This window comes from Marmota monax, unplaced genomic scaffold (genome assembly GCF_021218885.2).
Source record: "Marmota monax isolate L192 unplaced genomic scaffold, Marmota_monax_Labrador192_F-V1.1 WCK01_AAM20220418_F8-fsc00016, whole genome shotgun sequence".
Lineage (NCBI taxonomy): Eukaryota > Metazoa > Chordata > Mammalia > Rodentia > Sciuridae > Marmota > Marmota monax.
In genome coordinates, this window is record NW_026695209.1 from 3226111 (window position 1) to 3246320 (window position 20210).

General features: G+C 38.3%; 1 protein-coding gene across 6 annotated transcripts in view; it reads left to right on the forward strand.

The window, feature by feature from the left end:
• The window catches only part of App (amyloid beta precursor protein), a 242250-nt gene that overhangs the window by 81127 nt on the left and 140913 nt on the right, over positions 1 to 20210 (forward strand). For all 6 annotated transcript variants that reach the window (XM_046430448.2, XM_046430449.2, XM_046430450.2 and 3 more), the window contains exon 4: positions 19443 to 19555. In XM_046430448.2, the coding sequence (XP_046286404.1) occupies positions 19443 to 19555 (113 nt within the window). The remainder of the gene's footprint in view (positions 1 to 19442; positions 19556 to 20210) is intronic.

Consider the following 20210-nt stretch of genomic DNA (forward strand, 5'->3'; position numbering starts at 1 on the left):
AGGATCCTCAGATAAGGAAGACAGCAAGTGTTCTAGATCTTAATAAGAAGAACTAAAATTTAGGAAATAGGGTTAAACCCCTTTCTACATATGTCTAGTAAAAATCAGTGTGCACCAGAGGCCTCTGTGTTTAGAGCAAAACCACAATATTAGATTAGTTTTACTCAGTGTCCTGAGCTTTTAAATCTAATGATAAGCATTATTTTAATAAAAACCCACTTTTAAATGTGATTCACAGTGGTTATATAGATTTTGGAAACTTGAGATTTTTATGTTGCTCCTTAAGAAATGGGATACTAATTGCGAATGTCAAACATTAACTCCACTCATCCTATTTAAAATAGTGTCTTTTACTAAGTGATTAGATGAATCTGGTGTTTTAGAAGTTATTTGATGTAGATGTAAAGACTTCCCTTCTAAAGTTTAAATCCTTTTATGCCATTAATACTTGGAAGCATTCTCTTGCTTTATTGATTAGGCACCTGTATTTTCAAGAATGTCACCCCACTTGAGTTCCCCCAGATTTTTCCCTTTAGTGTTGACTACTTTACCAGAATATGGTGTGACCTTATTTTTTAAACGTATTTTTTGAAAATATGGATGTCACTGAAAGAAGATTCCTGTATTTACTGGGTGGAATCTGGATCAGCTGGGAAGACAGTTCATTTCTCAGGGCTGCAGGATTCCCATGAATAGGCCTTATAACTCTTGCTTTATTGAAAGCTTAACGCAGTCATAAATCAGGGATTTACGGTATTCTCTATGCAGATTTAATATGAGGAGGCTCAGTGATATTCTCAATATGCCAAGAAAGTACCCTAAATTTTATGAGTTAAATAACTTGAACACAATTTTCTTTTTCCATCTTGTTCCCTTCTTAAGTTTTTGGTCAACGTTCTTGGTCACATCATGAGTACCAGTGCACATATGTGTTTTCTTCAGTTTGGTTCTTTAACCTCATTATTTCTGATTTGACTTCATGAAGACCTTTGGTCTACTGACCCTTTATTTAATTTTATCTACCAGGAATGTTTTGTCTTTTCGTCTTTTCCCTATTTTTCAGAATAGGACCCTCACTCCAGTCAGTTGACCCCACGTCTTCCTTGAATCCTTGCTCCGTCCCTTCAGAGCCAGGCTTCTTGATGTGGTGTCAGAGCACCTGTGTCATCTTCCTGGCTCCAGCTCCTGCCATGGTTGGCTGTTATCAGTCATCCATCCCTTTAAGCCCAGTTGCCTCTGACGTTGTCACATCCTTCGGGTCCTCTCTGTCCCATGGCCTCTCAGTGGCATCCAGCTTTGATGATTGTAGCCTTCTCCCCACATCATCATGCCTCCGGTCTGTTTTTCTTTCTGTCTCTCAGTGGCACATTTTCTGCCTCTTTAAGAAATTCTGACTATTGGTATCCCAGGTTGTCATTTTCTCACAAGACACATACTTGCCAGAAGACTCCATCAGAGCCGTGGTTTGGCAACAGCCAGTGTTGACCATCCCTGAGTTACCATGAGTTCCAGGAAGTCCCTGAGTTACCAGGAAGGGTTCAAGATCAGGCCTCTTCCTGTGGAAGCTTCACCAAGAATTCAGACTTGGTGCGACCCCTGGAGTGTTGGCACTTCTGCTTACTTGGACCTTCATCTAAGAGGTGCCCCAGTTCCTTATCAGTAATGGTAGCTGGGGCTGCAGCTCTGAGGTAGAGTGCATTTGAACTAGGAACTTCAAAAGAAACCAAAACAAAAGAGCACCAATAAGTGATAAATCTGAGGCCTTACATGTATCATTTTTCTCTGTTGGCTTATTGTTGGATATTATTTGTGATAAAAGCATACACTTATTCTCAGTCTTTATTAAAGTTTCCTGCACCCTTGATTTCATGCATAAAAATTAATTAGATTTAAATGAACTTAATATAGAAACTCTGCTGTTGATGCAGAAATAGACCCCATACTGGGCTCTCACCAGAATCAGTGGTGGTTGTTATTTCTTTGCTTTGCTTTGCTTTTTTTTCCCTGCCAGCTAATGACACCTGGTATGCAAGAATAAAATTAGTCAAGATTAAATCCCTATTAAGTATTCATGTGCTGATTTTTAACACATTTTAAAGTGGCAATATATCATTACATATAGTCTTCTTAAGTTTGACTTTTAAAAATCATTTTAAATCCTTTAACTTAAATATGAAATTTCTTACCCAGTAGGGTTTGTTTGTTTTTCTCACATAGATGTGGTCTCAGGTTGGAATTATCACCTTAAGCTGTGAGACCTTATATTTGTTACTAAACTGTATAACCAGGAAAGAGAGAGTTAAATTAAATCATTTGAAAACAAAGCACAGAAAACTGCCTAATGTAGGAAGGCCAATTAAAGAATTCCTTAAATGAGTCAAGAATGACAAGTGCCAGAAATTCAGGAAAACACACGTATCACCCATTGTTACAGTTGATGAATGTTGAATTGCACATGAGACTTGATATCAAAGATGCCTTTTGTACTTGGTACAACAGTTGGCTTTTCAGTACAACAGCTCTGTTTTCCCAAAGGGATGGCCTACTATAGATGGCCTTAAAGGTACACATCTTCCAGGGACTTATATAAAACCATCTCCTAAGGGTTTGAGATAATCCAGACAGTTTGAACATAAACAAACAAACAAACAAAAAATGAATGAACTTGCAGAATATCCTGCAATGGTATAAGCAGATGAGGTGGGTGCCTCAAAGCCAAGAGAGGAAACTGACCTTTCTCTCCATTTTCCTTCCTTGTAAGTGAACTTGTACACACTCAACTGTTAAATGGGGATTGCTTGAAGCTTAGGTAACAAACATCTTGTGGCCTTGGTTTTGTTAGAAAGTTTGCTCTTCTACCCTCAAATGATAAGTCCTTATACTTTCTTAAGGGAGTCTGCTATCCAGCTCTTCTTACCCAAATGAGTCTTTCCAGCATTCTTCCAAAACCACAACGGTTTTGATATAAAGCAACTCCCATCCTAACTTTAACTTTCCTTTAATGTACATTTTAGTCATCTTTATCATTTTAAATGAAAGACAGAAATTGTATTATTTGGAAGAAAGAGAGCCCCCTGTACTTATAAGCCTTTATCATTTTAAGTGAAAGACAGAAACTGTATTATTTGGAAGAAAGAGAGCCCCCTGTATTTATAAGCCCCCCGCCCCGTACTTATCATGTTTCCTCATTTCTAAATGTTAAATATAAAATGAGAAATTTGCCCTCTCTAAACTCTTCTCATGTGCCTCCTATGTTTGATAGAAGCTTACCTTGAAAAACTATTTAAAGCTTAGTTTGATCTAAAGGCTGAACTTCAGCTTGCCTGAAATGCTTGCTTTTCAAAATGTTTGCTCCCTGGAGAGGTAACTGAAGTCTGCCTTTTCATGTGACTTTGGATTGTTGACCTGGAAGACTTTGGGGGTAATGCAAGCGGCTTTGGCATAGTTCCACTGCTTTCTGGTTGAGTAGGGCCTAGGAAGGAGGGCGGGGCTCACTGTGTACAGAGGGGAGATGTAGTTTGGAGATGTTTGAAGCCTGAATGCACCTTTATTTGGTGCCTTGCTTTATTGCTGAAGAGAATTTTAAACTGCTGCATCCATAAATGTGCTGCAGCTTGTAATGACGCATATTTAAATGATTTTGCATCAAACAAATGCATTTTCTCTTTGCCTGGTGTGTAAAATTTGAATGACACTTGTGCTGTGTCTGAAGGGAACAGACATTTTCATTATCAAGTTCAGTCAAGCAGAAAAGTAGCAAAGGGAGCAGAAATTTCCATTTGCATCTATGATTGAAGTTGTAGTGATAAAAGAAAATTACTAGGTTGAAAAAGAGCCCTCTTCGCATTCTGCTATATGACACGGGATTTTGTCAATTTGGAGATGGTTTTTATACTTCTGGGAAGGCACTGATCAAAAGTCTCAAATTATACATATCCTTTAACTGACCTGAAATATTTCTTGTTGTTTTGTTTTTTCTAATTATCTAGAAGCAGATTCTGTATCATTTTGTTCTTAAAATTTATTATCCATTAGTTATAAAATCTTAACTATTAGTTTTATGTACAATTATTAGAGATTCATAATACTTTAATTGTAACAGCAGTTATAGACAGATAACTCAGTTGCCGTCATAGACCACTGCATTAGAGATGTGGATCAGCATTCCAGGGGAATTTTTCTACTAAAAAATAGTTAGAATCGGGGGCTGGGATTGTGGCTCAGTGGCCGAGTGTTTGCCTAGCATGGGCAGGGCCCTGGGTTCAATCCCTGGCACCCCACATAAAGACAAATAAATAAAATCAAGGTTTTGTGTCCAACTACAACAAAAAAATAAATATTAAATTTAAAAATTCAAAAAAATTGGTTAGAATCTACCTTTTGAAGCCTTAATGAAGTTATTTCTTCCTCAAACCTTCTTCTGTAAAAGTCCAGAAATTCACTTATTTTAGCTCTCTGAGGGGTGATAAGCCATAGCAAATTGATTTACAGTAATGAAACTAATCCTTGTTTATAAATCTGAATGTCAATTTCTAAGTACGCAGTGGCATGGTAACAAAAAGAGAGATTCTGATTTATCTGGAGATCTATCCCCACTAAAAAGATGCCGTGGTTTTTAAAAATCATGACTCAAAGGGATGTAGGTAATTTCTACAAGGTATTTAAAAAATTTTTTTAGTTGTAGATGGACACAATACTTTTATTTTTGTTTATTTTTATGTGGTGCCAGGATAAAACCCAGTGCCTCACACACACCGAGCCACAACCCTGGCCCTCTACAAAGTATTTTTATTGAAGAGCTTGATGAATCGTGATAAAGTATTTTGTTTTTTGTTCTATTAAATATTGGGTTTCTCATCCCTAAATGCTGTTGCTGGTAGAGTGACAGAATTCTGATACTTCATTTTTCTCTGCTTTAACAGAGCTCTGGAAACTTGAAGCAATGGTCTTAATACTTGGTAAAAGACTATGCCAGTTTCAAGTACTCTATACAAATTTCTTTCTGGCTGGCTCTTTTGTTTAATGCAGTGACATCTTTTTCCACTCTTTTCTTTCTTGTCATAAGAGATTTTGACTCCATGAGGAATTGCTCAGTGTTCTCTGGGTGCCTTCCTGAGATTTGGTGAAGTTGATTGAGCACTTGATTCTGGTACGTTTGCTAAAAGCAATACCCTCCAAGTGGAAGTGCCTAGCAAGTCCTAGGAATGCCAAGTCAAAGGTCAGAATTGGAAGAGCAGAGATTGTTGACTCCTTAGACATGAACAGTACAGCTCTGAGACGGAGTAGGAAGAGCAGAGAGGAGAGGACGATCTCACTTTATAATCAGAATTATGGAAATGTAGATGAATGAGAGGAAAGAAGTGATGAGTTTGAGGTGTGTCATGGAGAAAAGCTCTGCCTGGGTTGGTGGAAGCTGGGGAAGGAGACTGGAGGGAGGTGGTGTGAGAGACAACCAAGAAGCTTCAGGGCTGAGACCAGTGTGTGGTTGCAGTTGACCTCAAAAAAAGAGTTGCTGATCGCAGGTTGCGGGAGTGGGGCCAGATGGTGAAGGGTTGGCAAGAACAAGTCAGGGGCTTGAGAGTGGCAGTCCACAACTCTGTTGAGGAGTTTATCCGAAAGTGCCTCTTCCTGTCTTGATTATAGCCTACCTCACACATGGGTTTCTGAATGTGAATGGAAAACACACGCTGTGTATTTTTACCTCCCCATATGATTTAAGGTTTTGGTAATAACTAGTGGTTCTCTTGCCTCACCGTACATCATCTTGGTTGGTATTTTGTAAGCAATTATGTGGTTGTTTTTTTTTCAATGCCCCATATATAACCCTATTTAATTGCATCTTTAAAAGATTCTCTGGCTTTGACTTTTTAAATAAGGTACAAAGAAAGGAAAAAGGGTTAGGAGAAAGCAGCAGCCAGAGGATGCTTGTGTTTTTAACAAACAAAACATGATTTAGGAGGATCCCCTACAGGGTCTGATTTTAGCTCCTTTCTCAAGAAAGGACTGAACTCAGCTGCAGGAGGTTCAGGTTGAAAGGAAGCCTTGTTTCTACATCTGAATTGGTCACATCCCCATAAATGCAAATTACAATATAAGAACTGCAAAAAGTGAAATAGAGGAAGAAGGGTAGTTTGCTTGATAAATAGAGTTAATGGTGATAACAAACAGCATCCTAGCGGTCCACCATTCAATAACTAAAACATCTGCTACTGTAATAACAGAGAATGAAACTAATCATGCAATCTCAATGTATTCAAATTTAGGATTTATGGTTTTTCTGACTTATCTTCGGCTTCGGATTTTCTCCCATAACCTCAAACCTGTCCACCATCAACTCATCTCTCCTTGAATGAAATTCCTGATCTCTAAAATCTGATGCTAAGTCTGTACTGCCCATTGCTGACCATCAGCAACATGTGGCTATTAAATACTTAACATGGCTCATCCAAACTGTGTCAGAAGTGTAAAACATACAGCATATATAGAAAAATTAGTATAGGAGGAAAATAATAGAGAATGTCTCAGTATGTCTGTATATCAAAATCACTGAATCCGCCTGAGTCGTCACGTTGCTTTTAAATCTAGGAATCTTTCTACTATATTTTGCAATTCTGTAATTAAACAAATGACAAGACAGGAGCAGTATGCTTTTACGGATGTGTGAAAAAGCATCAACCTTAAGATGGTACAAAGCATCAAATCAATGGGACAGAACACAGCTTAGAGAAGATAAGATCGTGAAAAACTGAACCCCACCCCCCCCAAAAAAATGACAAATACTGTATGATTCCATTAATATGAAGTACTTAGTCATATGCAAAAGGGAAATGGAATGGTGGTAGCCAGGGGCTGGGGGAAGGGAAAAATAGGGATTATTGTTTAACAGGTTCAGAGTTGAAAAGTTTTGCTAGATGTAAAGCATTCTGGAGGTGGACCACGGTTGCACGACCATGTAAATGTATTCAATACTATTGAAGCATACGCTTAAATTTTATGTCATGTGTTTTACCACAATTATAAAGGAATGAAGAGGATAAACCATTCTGAAGTGTATTTATGATGCAGTAAGCTGTAAGATTAAAAACCTTAATGAGATGGGTTGCAATGAATAATCTTAAATAGACTCTTGCTACCTGAAGGAAAAGTTGAATAGCATCACCTGGGAGCTTGTTAGAAGAGTCCCACCTTTGATTTGTCCAATCAGGATCTAAATTTTAACAAGATCCCCAGGTGATGTGTATGCATGATAAAACTTGAGAAGCCCTATTCGAAACATCATTTCTCAAAGTGTGGTCCATGAGCCACCTGAACCAGAATCACTCTGGGAAGGTCTGTTTTCAGGCCCATCCCAGAAGGCATAACAATCAGATCCAGGTGGTGGGGACAGAGGACGGATGAAACTGCCTCCCGCCCCCATCCCATGCAATCTGAAGCTCACTGAAGTTTTAGAGCTTTTGGTTTGGAAAGATTTAACACAATGGAGATTTTTACTTGTCTTTTAACAGATGTTGGAATTATGACAAGAAGCAAAAAAAAAAAGTTTATAATTGGTGAAAAAAATGTGTTAGATGTGAGTAATAACTAATGCATTCAAAAAGAGTCTATAGAAAAAGCACGTATAATTCTTTTCAGGTTGGCTAGTGAGGAAACTGTCCAGAATTCGAGGAATATTGTTAACAGTGTACTGAGTACTGAACTTTAGGTTAAGTAGGGGTCCAGCATTCAGCCTTCCTTTGTTAGGAACCCTACTGGCCTGAGAGTTCCAATTGTGAAGGGTGTTGAATTCTAGGACCAGTTAGTTTACATTCCTAAGACAAGGTTAGATTTGCATAGCAGAGACTTTCGTTTATTGTTGACATGTGTGTGATTACTTTCAAATTCTTGAAATATTTAAAAGAATTTAAATACCATATGTTGCTTACACAAATTATTTTTGCTAAGAAAATATATAACTAAGTTCTGTCTAGTTATCATGAGAAACCCAGGCTGCTAAATTCTTTTAACCCCTAGTTATTTTCAGCTACAGTGATTTCATGGGCACTGTTATGAAAGTTACAGTGTTGATGTGGAAGCAAGTAGATATGTGCATTTTTTTTTTGCATAGGCTTTTAAAACAATTTTTTTGAATAGACTGTTTTTTTTTTCTTAAACAGTTTTATATTTACAGAAAAATTGATAGTCTGGGAGTTTCCATAGACTTTTTTTTCTGTAGTTTTCCTTATTGTTCACATCTTCTATTAATATATTATTTCTGCTACAATGGAAGAACTAATTTTGATACAGTATCATTAAATAAAGACCATACTTTATTCAGATTCCCATAGTTTTTGTCTAATGTCCTTTTCCTGCTCTAGGATTTCATCTGGAAAAGCACATTATATTTAGTTGTCAGATCTTCTGAGCCCCCCTGGGCTGTGACAGTTTCCAATACTTGCCTCCTTTTTAGTGACCTTGACAGTTCTGAGAAGTCAGGCATTTTGTAGAGGACCCCTCTGTTGGAATTTTCTCATGCTTTGACTAGAGTCATGGTGTTTAGAAAGAAAACCGCAGAGGTAAAGTGGTCCTTTCATCACATCATATTAAGGGTACAGGTTATCAACAGGATCTATCATCATCGATATTGAACTTGATCACCTGGTTAAGGTAGTGGTTATCAGGTTTCTCCTGTACGAACAATCTTTTCCTTCTTTGAAACAAGGTCACTATCCACAACCCACAGTTGAGGAATGGAGATTTATGCTTCACCTTCTCAAGGGCAGAGTGCAGTATTTGAAATTCTTGTGCACAGAAATCTCTCTCTTTTTCTCCACTTATTTGGTTGATTGAATTCATGGATATTTATATCATACTTTGATTTATAATCCTGTAGTATATTATATATATGTATACATAATACATATGTAAATATATATGTATATATATATGTGAATGTATATATACATGTATATATGTGTGTGATATATGAATGTATATGTATACATATTCGCATGTGTGAATGATATATTTGATCATTCCAGCTTTAGCTATTGGAAGGTCTTGAGTTGGCTCTTGTGCTCATTTGACATTCTGTCTTCTCTTTATTCCAGCAAGATGCTGTAGGTTCATCTTATGTATTTTTCTACCCCAGTCTTAGAAGCAGCCAGTTCTTCAAAGAGCCCTGGTTCCTTTTATTGGAGAATAGTTTTAAACACAATCAGGACTTTAGGCTTGCTCCTTGCCACTGGAGTGTCTCTGCTTTGAATATCTCAACTGTTAGAGCAAGGCAATGTAGTTATCTACTCCCACCGTTATGTTATGAATATCTGTAAATAGTTCTGTGGCTTCCTTTGTCTCTCTCAGCCAAGTACGGGTTCACGTCTCCCACTCCAACATATTGCTGCATGGATCATTGCACCTCCTCCCCTTGCTTATCTTTAAATTCTTACTCCGACAGTGAGAAATCTGGCTTCTGCCATCCAGCATCCATTTACTTTATTGTTCAGTTTCAGAATATATGCACGGCAGTATCAGAATTGTTAACCCATATCTATGGGAGGCTTTTTAAAAGCAATAGAATTGCTAACATTTCATTTTGTTCCTGTCCTTTTAAATATATGCCCTTTGTACTGTTTTCATTATTTTAAGACCAGTGTTCTTCACAACATGGGACAAACATTATTTCTGTCAAATACTCCTCCTGCCATTTGTGTATGGAGTGTGTATATATGGATGTGTGTGTGTGTGTGTGTGTGTGTGTGTGACTGAACTCCATTCATTTGAATAAATCTGAAAAGGGGATTTAAGTGAAACTTTCAGTTTTCACTTCTTTTGCTTTTATCTTATCTTGATCCGTGTAGTTTCTGCCATCTGGCAAATAGTTCTCATCTGAAGAAACCCATCTGTCAGTTCTCGCTGTTATCTGGTAACAGTTGCAGTGCAGTGTTGGTGACAGCAACAGACACTTTTAAAGAGATGTGGAATTCACTCCTGTGTTCTCTTTGAAGATCTAGTAACTGCCCACACTCTGAAGCAAAAGCTAACAGTTTTATCACATGGAAAGTTGGTTGGGAAGTATTTTGGCCTCTTCTGTAAGTATTCTTCACATCTCTTGAGTACAAAAGACCCCCCCCCCAAATTTTCCCAGCCTATTTGTTGGTGTTTAAAAGTTAGGAAAGGTAGCAGAATACAACAGTTACTAATATGGCATTATGTAAAAAAGTGGATGTGTAACCGATGTGATTCTGCAATCTGTATACGGGGTAAAAATGGGAGTTCATAACCCACTTGAATCTAAAGTATGAAATATGATATGTCAAGAGCTATGTAATGTTTTGAACAACCAATAAAAAATAAATAAAAGTTACAGAATACCAATCCATAAAGAGCAAATTCTAGAAAACATGTTTGTTAAGAAGCTGAAGTGGTAAAATAAAAAATTGCCCTAGTAAACATTTTTCATCTACAGTTATTTTGATAGACACATATGTAGTAGGGTAGGTTTAAAAAAAAAAAAAAACATAAACCAGGAGGAGTTAAAAAATACGCAAACCAGGAGGAGTTCTACTTGTGTATACATCCGTGAAGAAATATTATGAAAGTTTTGTCCAATATTTTCTATCATCTCCATCATAAAGTATCTTTAGGTGCTGGGAACGTGCAAGATCCTTGGCTATCTCCATTTGATCCTGTAGGTCTGACCTTCAAATGTTATCCAGAATCTTACTACTACTCACAGTCTCTTTGCTCTCAACTCTTTGTCTGTTCCCTCTCACCTGGATTATTGCAACCGTCCCAACCTGGTCTTCCAGTCTTAACCTCTATAAGGGCGTGGACTGAGGAACCCACACCAGAGGCTTCTCATGGACTCAGTACTGGTTGGAGTGATGTGTTGACCGTGTTCAAGGCCCCAGCACACAACCCTGGACCCCTGTCCATCATGCCCTTCTGACAACTCTGGTCTCCCTGCTCTTCTGTGAGTACCAGCTGTGCTTCTGCCATGGGACCTTTGTACTTGCTGCTTCCTCTGGCTGGAACAGTCTTCTCTTTGAGTTCTGGATGTTTTCTTCACTTACACCAACCAGTCTTCACTGCAATGTCCTATTTTTGCGGTGAGGCTTTCCCTGACCCCGCTTATGTAAAATCCACACCCTCCCCAAATCCGGATCTCTCTTTCTCTACCTTATCTCTCTGTGTAATATTTATCACCATGTAGCAAACACTCTATTTTTTCTTTGTCATTTCCCACGAGAATTTTATGTCATTCCATCTTTTTTTTTTTTTTTGTCCCTTCCTGTATTCTCAGCACTAAGAAAAAAGATAGAATGTTCTCATGAAGAGTGAATGGATGTTGGACTTCAGCTGCCGCAGGGGATTCAAGAAACCCCCTCTCACATCCAGGACCAGTGCCCCATGCAGAAGTCAAAAGTGTTAATGGCTGTGATCCCGCACTCCCGTGGTCTCCTGGGACCCATCCCCACTGGTGTTTTTACTCCTCACTTCAGAGGTGATATTCAGATGTGAAACAGTGCCATTTTATCAACGAGGCTGCAGCTGGAGAGTGACAGCTGAGTGAGAATGAAACCTGTTGCCTTCAATAGGTGCATAATAGGTGATCAGTAAACGAGGACAAGTAGCTGTTGCTGCTCTTATCACTGTGACTATTATTAATATGACAAGTGGTTGATGAATGGATACTGGGGAAAAGGATAATAATAATAATTTACTGAGCACTTTTGCTCTGGGTACTGAGTACTTCATGAAGATTAACTCATTGAATTCTTCCAGTTCTATCATTTATTACAAATGTGACCTGGGTTGGTTGCATATTCTCTTAGTCTCATCTTCTTTCATTGTAGCTGTATGCAGAGTACTCACGGCAGTGCCAGGCACGTAGTTCAGTTACTAAAGAGCTATTGATGTCTCACTTTCATGAGCCAGATCTAAGCCCTACACAAGGAAACAGAGGCTTTGCCTTTCTTCAGTAATCCCAATGCCAGAACATTCTCCCCCTTTCCAGAATCATCTTTAATTCTTGAGAGTAAGGAAGGGAAGCCAGGCTGTGGGAAGAAATCCAGTGTTATAGTTTACATGTGAGGTGTCCCCCAAAATCTCATGTGTGAGACAGTGAGAAAGTTTAGTGGTAATGTGGACTATGAGGGTCTTAACCCAATCAGTGAATTAATCCTGTGATAGGGATTAACTGGGTGATAACTGAAGGCAGGTGGGTTTGGCTGGAGGAGGTGGGTTATTGGGGGGGCATGCCCTGGGGTATATATGTTGTCTCTGCAGAGTGGAGTCTCTCTGCTTTTTGATCAGCATGTCCTGAACTGCTTTCCTCCACCACACCCTTCTACCAGGCTGTTTAACTTCACCTGAGCCTCCAAGGAATGGAATCAGCCATCTATAGACTGAGACCTCTGAAACCATAAACTCCAAATAAGCTTTTTCTCCTCTGAAATTGTTAGGTTTTTTTTGGTCATAGCAGTGAAAAAGCTGACTAAAGGGCTAAGGTTGTGGCTCAGTGATAGAGCGCTTGCCTAGCACATGTGAGGCACTGGGTTCGATTCTCAGCACCACATAAAAAACAACTAAATGGGGCTGGGGATGTGGCTCAAGCGGTAGCAAGCTTGCCTGGCATGCATGGGGCTCTGGGTTCGATCCTCAGCACCACATAAAAATAAAGATGTTGTGTCCACCGAAAACTAAAAAATAAATATTAAAAAAAATTCTCTCTCTCTCTTAAAAAAAAAATAAATGAAACAAAGGTGTTGTATCCATTCATCTACAACTAAAAAATAAATTAAGTTAAATTAAAAAAAAAAAAAAGATGATTGAAACATCCAAAGACTTCAGATTCATTCCCATGATTCTTGCCACCCACTCTGGTCCTTGAGAACTTACAGAAACATCTTTTTTCAATCTGAAATCTCCTGTGCCTTGAAGAACACATGTGAGGCTTGGAATGTTTTAGATCAATCTATTCGAAAACTATCAGACTCTCAAAAATTTAGCATTTAGTTTTAAGAAATTTTACTCATTCTTCTCATACCTATTCCTTTTCTCTTTTTTTCCCGTGTGATAGATTGGGGGTTCCCTATGTTTCTAGTAATAGCACTTTATACCCTTAATTCTGTCTTCCTGGAATCATCTATCTTTTGAAAAGGCAACATGAAGAAATTTAAAAATACATTCCTATCTTTGAATTCTCTAGTATTGGAGACTCTGCCACTTGCCTGTTTTATATGCATTCCCCTTTTTCCTTTTTAAGAGAATTCTAAATTTATTTTTAGGGCTAACATTGTGCTCAACTGAAAATACTTTCACAGATTGCCTTGTAGCCAAGTGTGGGCAGATAACGCATTCAAGCCATGTCCAGTGTTGGTGGGAGTCACTGGGAAAAGTCCTTCCCAAGGAACATCACAAAGTTTCATTAGGGGCAAGAGAGACAAAACCTTTAACTCTTGGTCTGTTCTACTTGCTTTCTGCCTGGCACTTAGACATGAAAACTTAAGTTTCCAGGGCCATTTTGTAACTTCCAAGCATGAGAACAAAAGTTGCAGTACAAAAAGGTAGGGACAGGCTGGTCCCTGTTGGCTGTCCATAGCACCCAGCCTCAAAATTGCTTCTTTTTTTTTTTTTTTTTTTTTTTAGAGAGAGAGAGAGAGAGAGAGAGAGAGTTTTTTAATATGTATTTTTTAGTTATCGGCGTACACAACATCCCTGCTTGTATGTGGTGCCGAGGATCGAACCCGGGCCGCACGCATGCCAGGCGAGCGCACTACCGCTTGAGCCACATCCCCAGCCCTCAAAATTGCTTCTTATGTAAGATAAGTAATCCAGCCAGCAGTGTGTTTAAGCCACCGTTTGACATAGAATGCTCTATACAACTGAATGCTTACTCACTAATTTAGATCTAGTTTCATTGTCAAACTGACCACATTACGGATTATGACATTAAAGCATTTCACAGTCTCAAAGCAAATCTGCTTTTATGAAGGCCAAAGGAAATTGGCCAAATAAACCATATTGACCAGACTTTAAATGAATAAATTGAGTTACCAGTCTTGGAGAGCCAGGAGGCCTGAATTTTCAGCTGACTACTATAGCAGACTGTACTTTCTGTACACCAGCCCCTTGACCCGAGCTTTTCCCTCCCATCTGCAAAATGGGGTAATTTGAGCTAAACAGTCTTCTCAAAGACTGCCAAAGAGCATGCGGTTGGAGGCTTAAAGAGTCCCTATTAAATTAGGTACCACCGATTACCTTGCCAAGACATTTCATCCAGGAAGCCAAATCCAGATTTTGGTCATTAACTTGAAAAACTCCCTTTCCAGTGGAATTTGCCTGTGTGTTTGTATGTGTTTTAAATATAAATTTTGAATGAGAAACCAAGTAGTATGGCTGTCAATAAACATGCATAATGTGTGTTGATGATGAATTTATCCATTTGGACATTTATCCACAGGAATATGACTTCTCATTATGATATTTAATTTATTTTTGTCTTTGTTCTCCTTTACCTGAATTCTGTTAATATTTTGGGGGGGGGATCAGGGATGCAGCTCAGTTATAGAGCACTTGCCTAAAGCTGTGGGTTCAATCTTCTGTACCAAATATAATTTATTTTCATTTGAAAGACCAGACCAAATAAACAGAAAGGTTTACTTTAATAATAAAAGTGCATATGATTCTATATGGAAACTTTAAGGTCATCATAAATTTTTTTTTAAATCGATAAACTTTGTTTTTCAGTTTTAGGTTCACAGCAAAACTGAGCAGAAAGTACAGAGTTCCCATATATTACCTATCCCAGCATAAATTATTAAAAAGAATTCTTTTATAATTAGAAAGAGAAAAAATAAACCATGCTAAGCTAAGCCAGTTTGGGAAAAAGGCTTCATTATACTTTTTTACCGTTCTCAAATTACTAATATTTTTGTTATAGATTTTCATAATTTAATTGCTTAAAATTTCTGATGGGTAGTATCCTAATATGTTTTCATCAATCCTTCAAATTGTATAAGCAGCACTTCCAGTGCCAAACCATTTTAATGTTAGAACAGAATGAACCTTCTATTTTGCCGTTAGTTGAAAAGGCTTATAAGATAACCGGTATTCATCCTTTCAAAAACATTCTCATTCTACAGGCCATATATTTCTTAGCTATATGCAATATTAGAAATTTAATGCCATATTTACAATGTTAAATGAAATGTTTTGCAAATTAAAATTTTCATTATGTTTTTATAGAGAGTGAAAAATTGTTTAATTAATGCAGTGCATGTCCTCTTGATAAGCACATTTTAACAGTAAGTATCTATCCATGACTTTGGCTTTTCATTGTAATCTGGTCCTCAGCTGATTGACAAAGGGCAAGTGAAACAAGATGTGTGTGGTTTTGTGTTTGTGGTTTTGTTGTTTAACTGTCCAGAAGAACTCATTTAGGCCAAGGTCCAGAGTGTCTCAAATCTGCTTCTGATAGTCTCATGAACTGATTTAGTTTATACATATATATACATATATATATATATATTTTTTTTTTCTCTCTTTTAGTTGTTGATGGACCTCTATTTTATTTATTTTATGTGGTGCTGAGAGTTGATCCCAGTGCCTCACACATGCTAAGCAAGCGCTCCTTCCACTGAGCCACAACCCCAGCCCTGATTTAGTTTTAATAGCATTGAGCCAGATGTTTAATCCTTCCAGTATTTTCTTGTAAAGTCGAATCACCACTTATTATTTTGGAAGTTTGCAAATATGACTGAGCAGTGCTAACAGATGAAATGGGTATCTTAAGATACTTCTGTTTCTGGTAGCCTTGGACATTAGGATGACTCAGGTGTCAGGTATTCATCCTAGCAGCTAGGGTTGGTTGTGACATCAGAAACCCTGAGGAGTTCATCTGGTAAAGCCTAATTGGTTTTCAAAGAGATCACCTTTATTTCCACTGTCCAACTCCCCTGGGGTCTTGTTTTTGTTTTATATCATTCAAAGGAAAAGAAAAATGTGATGTCATTTGCATTATTATGTTACTTTCTTCCTTATAATTTGTTATTTTAATGTTTATCTCTGGAACTAGGATGCAGTCTCCTGAGGTGTGGGTGGCCTTCCACAGGTTTCTTGGCAGGGAATTATCTCCTGGGAAGTAGATTTATAGGTGGTGACATCATGTGGGCTCTGTGAAACAAGATGCAATGGGGCATTTGCAGCGGCAGCCACTGCCACGGACTAGGCACCCCATAGTCATTGGCTTTTCCCCACCAAGTACCACCTGCAGCCTTAGGGGGTACCGTGTCTCATAATTTATTGCGCTCTATACAACACAATGCTGTGGGCCTCATGGGTTCCCTTAAAGAATTAAGGAAAGAAAAGATACATAACTTTCTCTAACTTACCATTTTCTTAGAATTTTAATCTAAATATTATTTATTAAAATAAGTGCTTAAATATCATGAGATATCCTACATATTTGAGCTAGAAAAAGACTGAATTTTAGGCCAGGCTCTGTGGCACACACCTGTAATTCCAGCATCTTGGGAGCCTGAAACTGGAGGATTTGCGAGTTCAAAGCCAGCCTCAGCAATGGCGAGGTTCTAAGCAACTCTAAACAAAATACAAAATAGGACTGGGGATGTGGCTCGGTGGTTGTGTGGCCCTGAGTTCAATCCCCAGTACCAAAGGAAAAAAGAAAAAGAAGATTGAAGTTAAAAACAGTGCTATGGGAATGACTCTCCGTCCCCCTTAGGGCCTTTTTGTTCTTTTTTTTAATTTTATTTTTTATTTTTTTTTTATTGTTGGTTGTTCAAAACATTACATAGTTCTTGATATATCATCTTTCACACTTTGCTTCAAGTGGGTTATGAACTCCCATTTTTAGCCCATATACAGATTGCAGAATCACATCAGTTACACATCCATTGATTTACATATTGCCATACTAGTGACTGTTGTGTTCTGCTACTTTTCCTATCCTCTACTATCCCCCCTCCCCTCCCCTCCCCTCCCATCTTCTCTCTCTACCCCCTCTACTGACCTTCATTTCTCCCCCTTGTATTATTTTTCCCTTTCCCCTCATTTCCTCTTGTATGTTCTTTTGTATAACCCTGAGGGTCTCCTTCCATTTCCATGCAATTTCCCTTCTCTCTCCCTTTCCCTCCCACCTCTCATCTCTGTTTAATGTTAATCTTCTTCTCATGCTCTTCGTCCCTACTCTGTTCTTAGTTACTCTCCTTATATCAAAGAAGACATTTGGCATTTGTTTTTTAGGGATTGGCTAGCTTCACTTAGCATAATCTGCTCTAGTGCCATCCATTTCCCTGCAAATTCTATGATTTTGTCATTTTTTAATGCAAAGTAATACTCCATTGTGTATAAATGCCACATTTTTTTTAATCCATTCGTCTATTGAAGGGCATCTGGGTTGGTTCCACAGTCTTGCTATTGTGAATTGAGCTGCTATGAACATCGATGTAGCAGTGTCCCTGTAGCATGCTCTTTTTAGGTCTTTAGGGAATAGACGGAGAAGGGGAATAGCTGGGTCAAATGGTGGCTCCATTCCCAGCTTTCCAAGAAATCTCCATACTGCTTTCCAAATTGGCTGCACCAATTTGCAGTTCCACCAGCAGTGTACAAGTGTACCCTTTTCCCCACATCCTCGCCAGCACTTGTTGTTGTTTGACTTCATAATGGCTGCCAATCTTACTGGAGTGAGATGGTATCTTAGGGTGGTTTTGATTTGCATTTCTCTGACTGCTAGAGATGGTGAGCATTTTTTCACGTACTTGTTGATTGATTGTATGTCCTCCTCTGAGAAGTGTCTGTTCAGGTCCTTGGCCCATTTGTTGATTGGGTTGTTTGTTATCTTATTGTCTAATTTTTGGAGTTCTTTGTATACTCTGGATATTAGGGCTCTATCTGAAGTGTGAGGAGTAAAGATTTGTTCCCAGGATGTAGGCTCTCTATTTACCTCTCTTATTGTTTCTTTAGCTGAGAAAAAACTTTCTAGTTTGAGTATGTTGATTTTCAGAAAATGTCATATGACATAGTATGCAAGGGAAAAAATGCTGTTTTTGCTGGTGTGTGGAACATCTGCTGCATTCCTTACTTAATTAGGCTTGTGGGCTTAAATCTGCTACTGTTTGTTTTACCTGAAGGTCTGTAGTGGCCTACTTGGTGGTCTTCCTGCCTCCATTGTCTCACTACCCCAAATCCATCTTTCACTCAATAACAGACTATCTGAAAAACAAACCTGAACATGTTATTGCTGTTTAAAACATTTTTTTTTACTTTGTTATCTCCAAAATAATGTCCAAAACCTCATACTTTCCAAAGTTGGAGCCCAATGTATACCCCTGGGGGTATAGTGGTAAATGGATAGATATCGTCCTTCTCTTTATTTCTACAAGGCATTCTGTACTCATACATTCAGACTTATCTCTAATGTTGTTTGTATCTTGAGGTCTATCCCAGTGCGCTCAAGCAGATGTGTTCTCTAACTACATTGGCCTAGCACTTTCTTTATCTCTGTTATATGATTGAACTTGTTAATTCATCAATAGATATTTATTACCTACTGTGTGAAGAATTCGTACTATATGCTGGAGGATACGACAGTGAATAAACCAAACAAAAATGAAGTCCACAGCTTTTGTAATGTGTGGTCACACTCATTAGAATGTAAATTCATGGACTTTAAGTAATATCTTTATATTTGTGGTGCCAGCAATGCCTAGACATAATTTGCATGATACACATTTTCTTAAAAAAAGGTAAAAGGACAGTTTTTATAATTTGAGCTAATTTGTTTTATATGTTATGTAAACATATATAAGTACACATGTATATTTAGGTTCTTTTTCACTTAGCATTTGAAATATGCTAAAATATCTACTAGTTCATAAGCAGATTAAAATGTTTAAGAAAGAATCAGACACAGTGGTGTGCTCCTGTAATTCCACCTACTTCATAGAGGCTGAGGTGGAAGATCACTTAAGCTGAGGAGTTCAAGACCAGCCTAGACAACATAGTGAGACCCTGTCTCAAAAAAGGTGGGGGTGAGGGTCCAAGAAAGAGTGTACCATGTTTATATTGATTCTGCTCAAATTGACAATGTGAATTTTTGTCTTTCACTAGTTGCTATAATTGAATGGTAATTGATTATGTAGCTGTAAAGCTCTTAGATGATTAATTTTGAAGCAGAAATTCCAATTAAGTCAAGAAAGAGATCATTTATATACGTAGGAAAATCCGTCCTTGATGAACCATCAAGGTTGATGTGCAAGCTGCTAGGTTGCTTTGGGGGACCAGACTCCACACTGTAACAGCACTTCAGACCTGATTGCACTGTTTAGGTGTTGCAAAGTTCCCTGAAGTTCATCTGGCCCCATCTTGCCTTGATAATGACCTCTGTGGTAAGACCAGTATGTGCAACCTGAGTGACAGGAGGTGCTTTTTCTTTCTTTCAGTTGGTGAGTTTGTAAGCGATGCTCTTCTTGTTCCTGACAAGTGCAAATTCTTACACCAGGAGCGGATGGATGTTTGTGAAACCCACCTTCACTGGCATACCGTCGCCAAAGAGGTACCAATCCATAAGTTCCTTCTTGCAAAGTGAAGATTTCCTGGGATCATACCTGGTGACAGTTTGGAGGGCATTTTGAGGCAACAGCTTGTTGATAAATAAATTCTTTTAAAAAATCCATAAGATTTTTTTTTGAGTAGAGAGCAATTTTCAGTTCACAGCAAAATTGAACAGAAACTAGAGTCCCCTTGTCCCCTCTGTCCACACACACACTCAGCCTCCCCATCCAGGCACATTTCTAAGGAGTGAAACAAGGGCCCTTGAGTTGGATTCATTATGTCTAACAGATTAAAACTGTTTTATGTTTTATAAATTAAAATGAAACTATAATCTTTAGTACTTAGCACCTTAAATTTTACCTTTCCTTCAAATGATTTTCTGTGGTTTTCTTTGGTCCCACCAGAAGTTTTTCTGGTTGAAGCATTGCCCTTACTTTCTGTTGGTGACTGAAACAATAGAACAGGGAAGCAGCCTGTCTGATACCACGTGGAAGGTACAGTTAGGACTCGGTTTCCAAGTCATGCTGTCCAGTCTGGCATTCACCAGGCCACGCTGCCACCTCTGTTCCCCCACAAGTGGTGAGTCTGTGGCACCAAACCAGCCCTTTGCTAACTTCTGCTTTTGGCTGAGCCAGCAAAAGACACAAAACAATTCA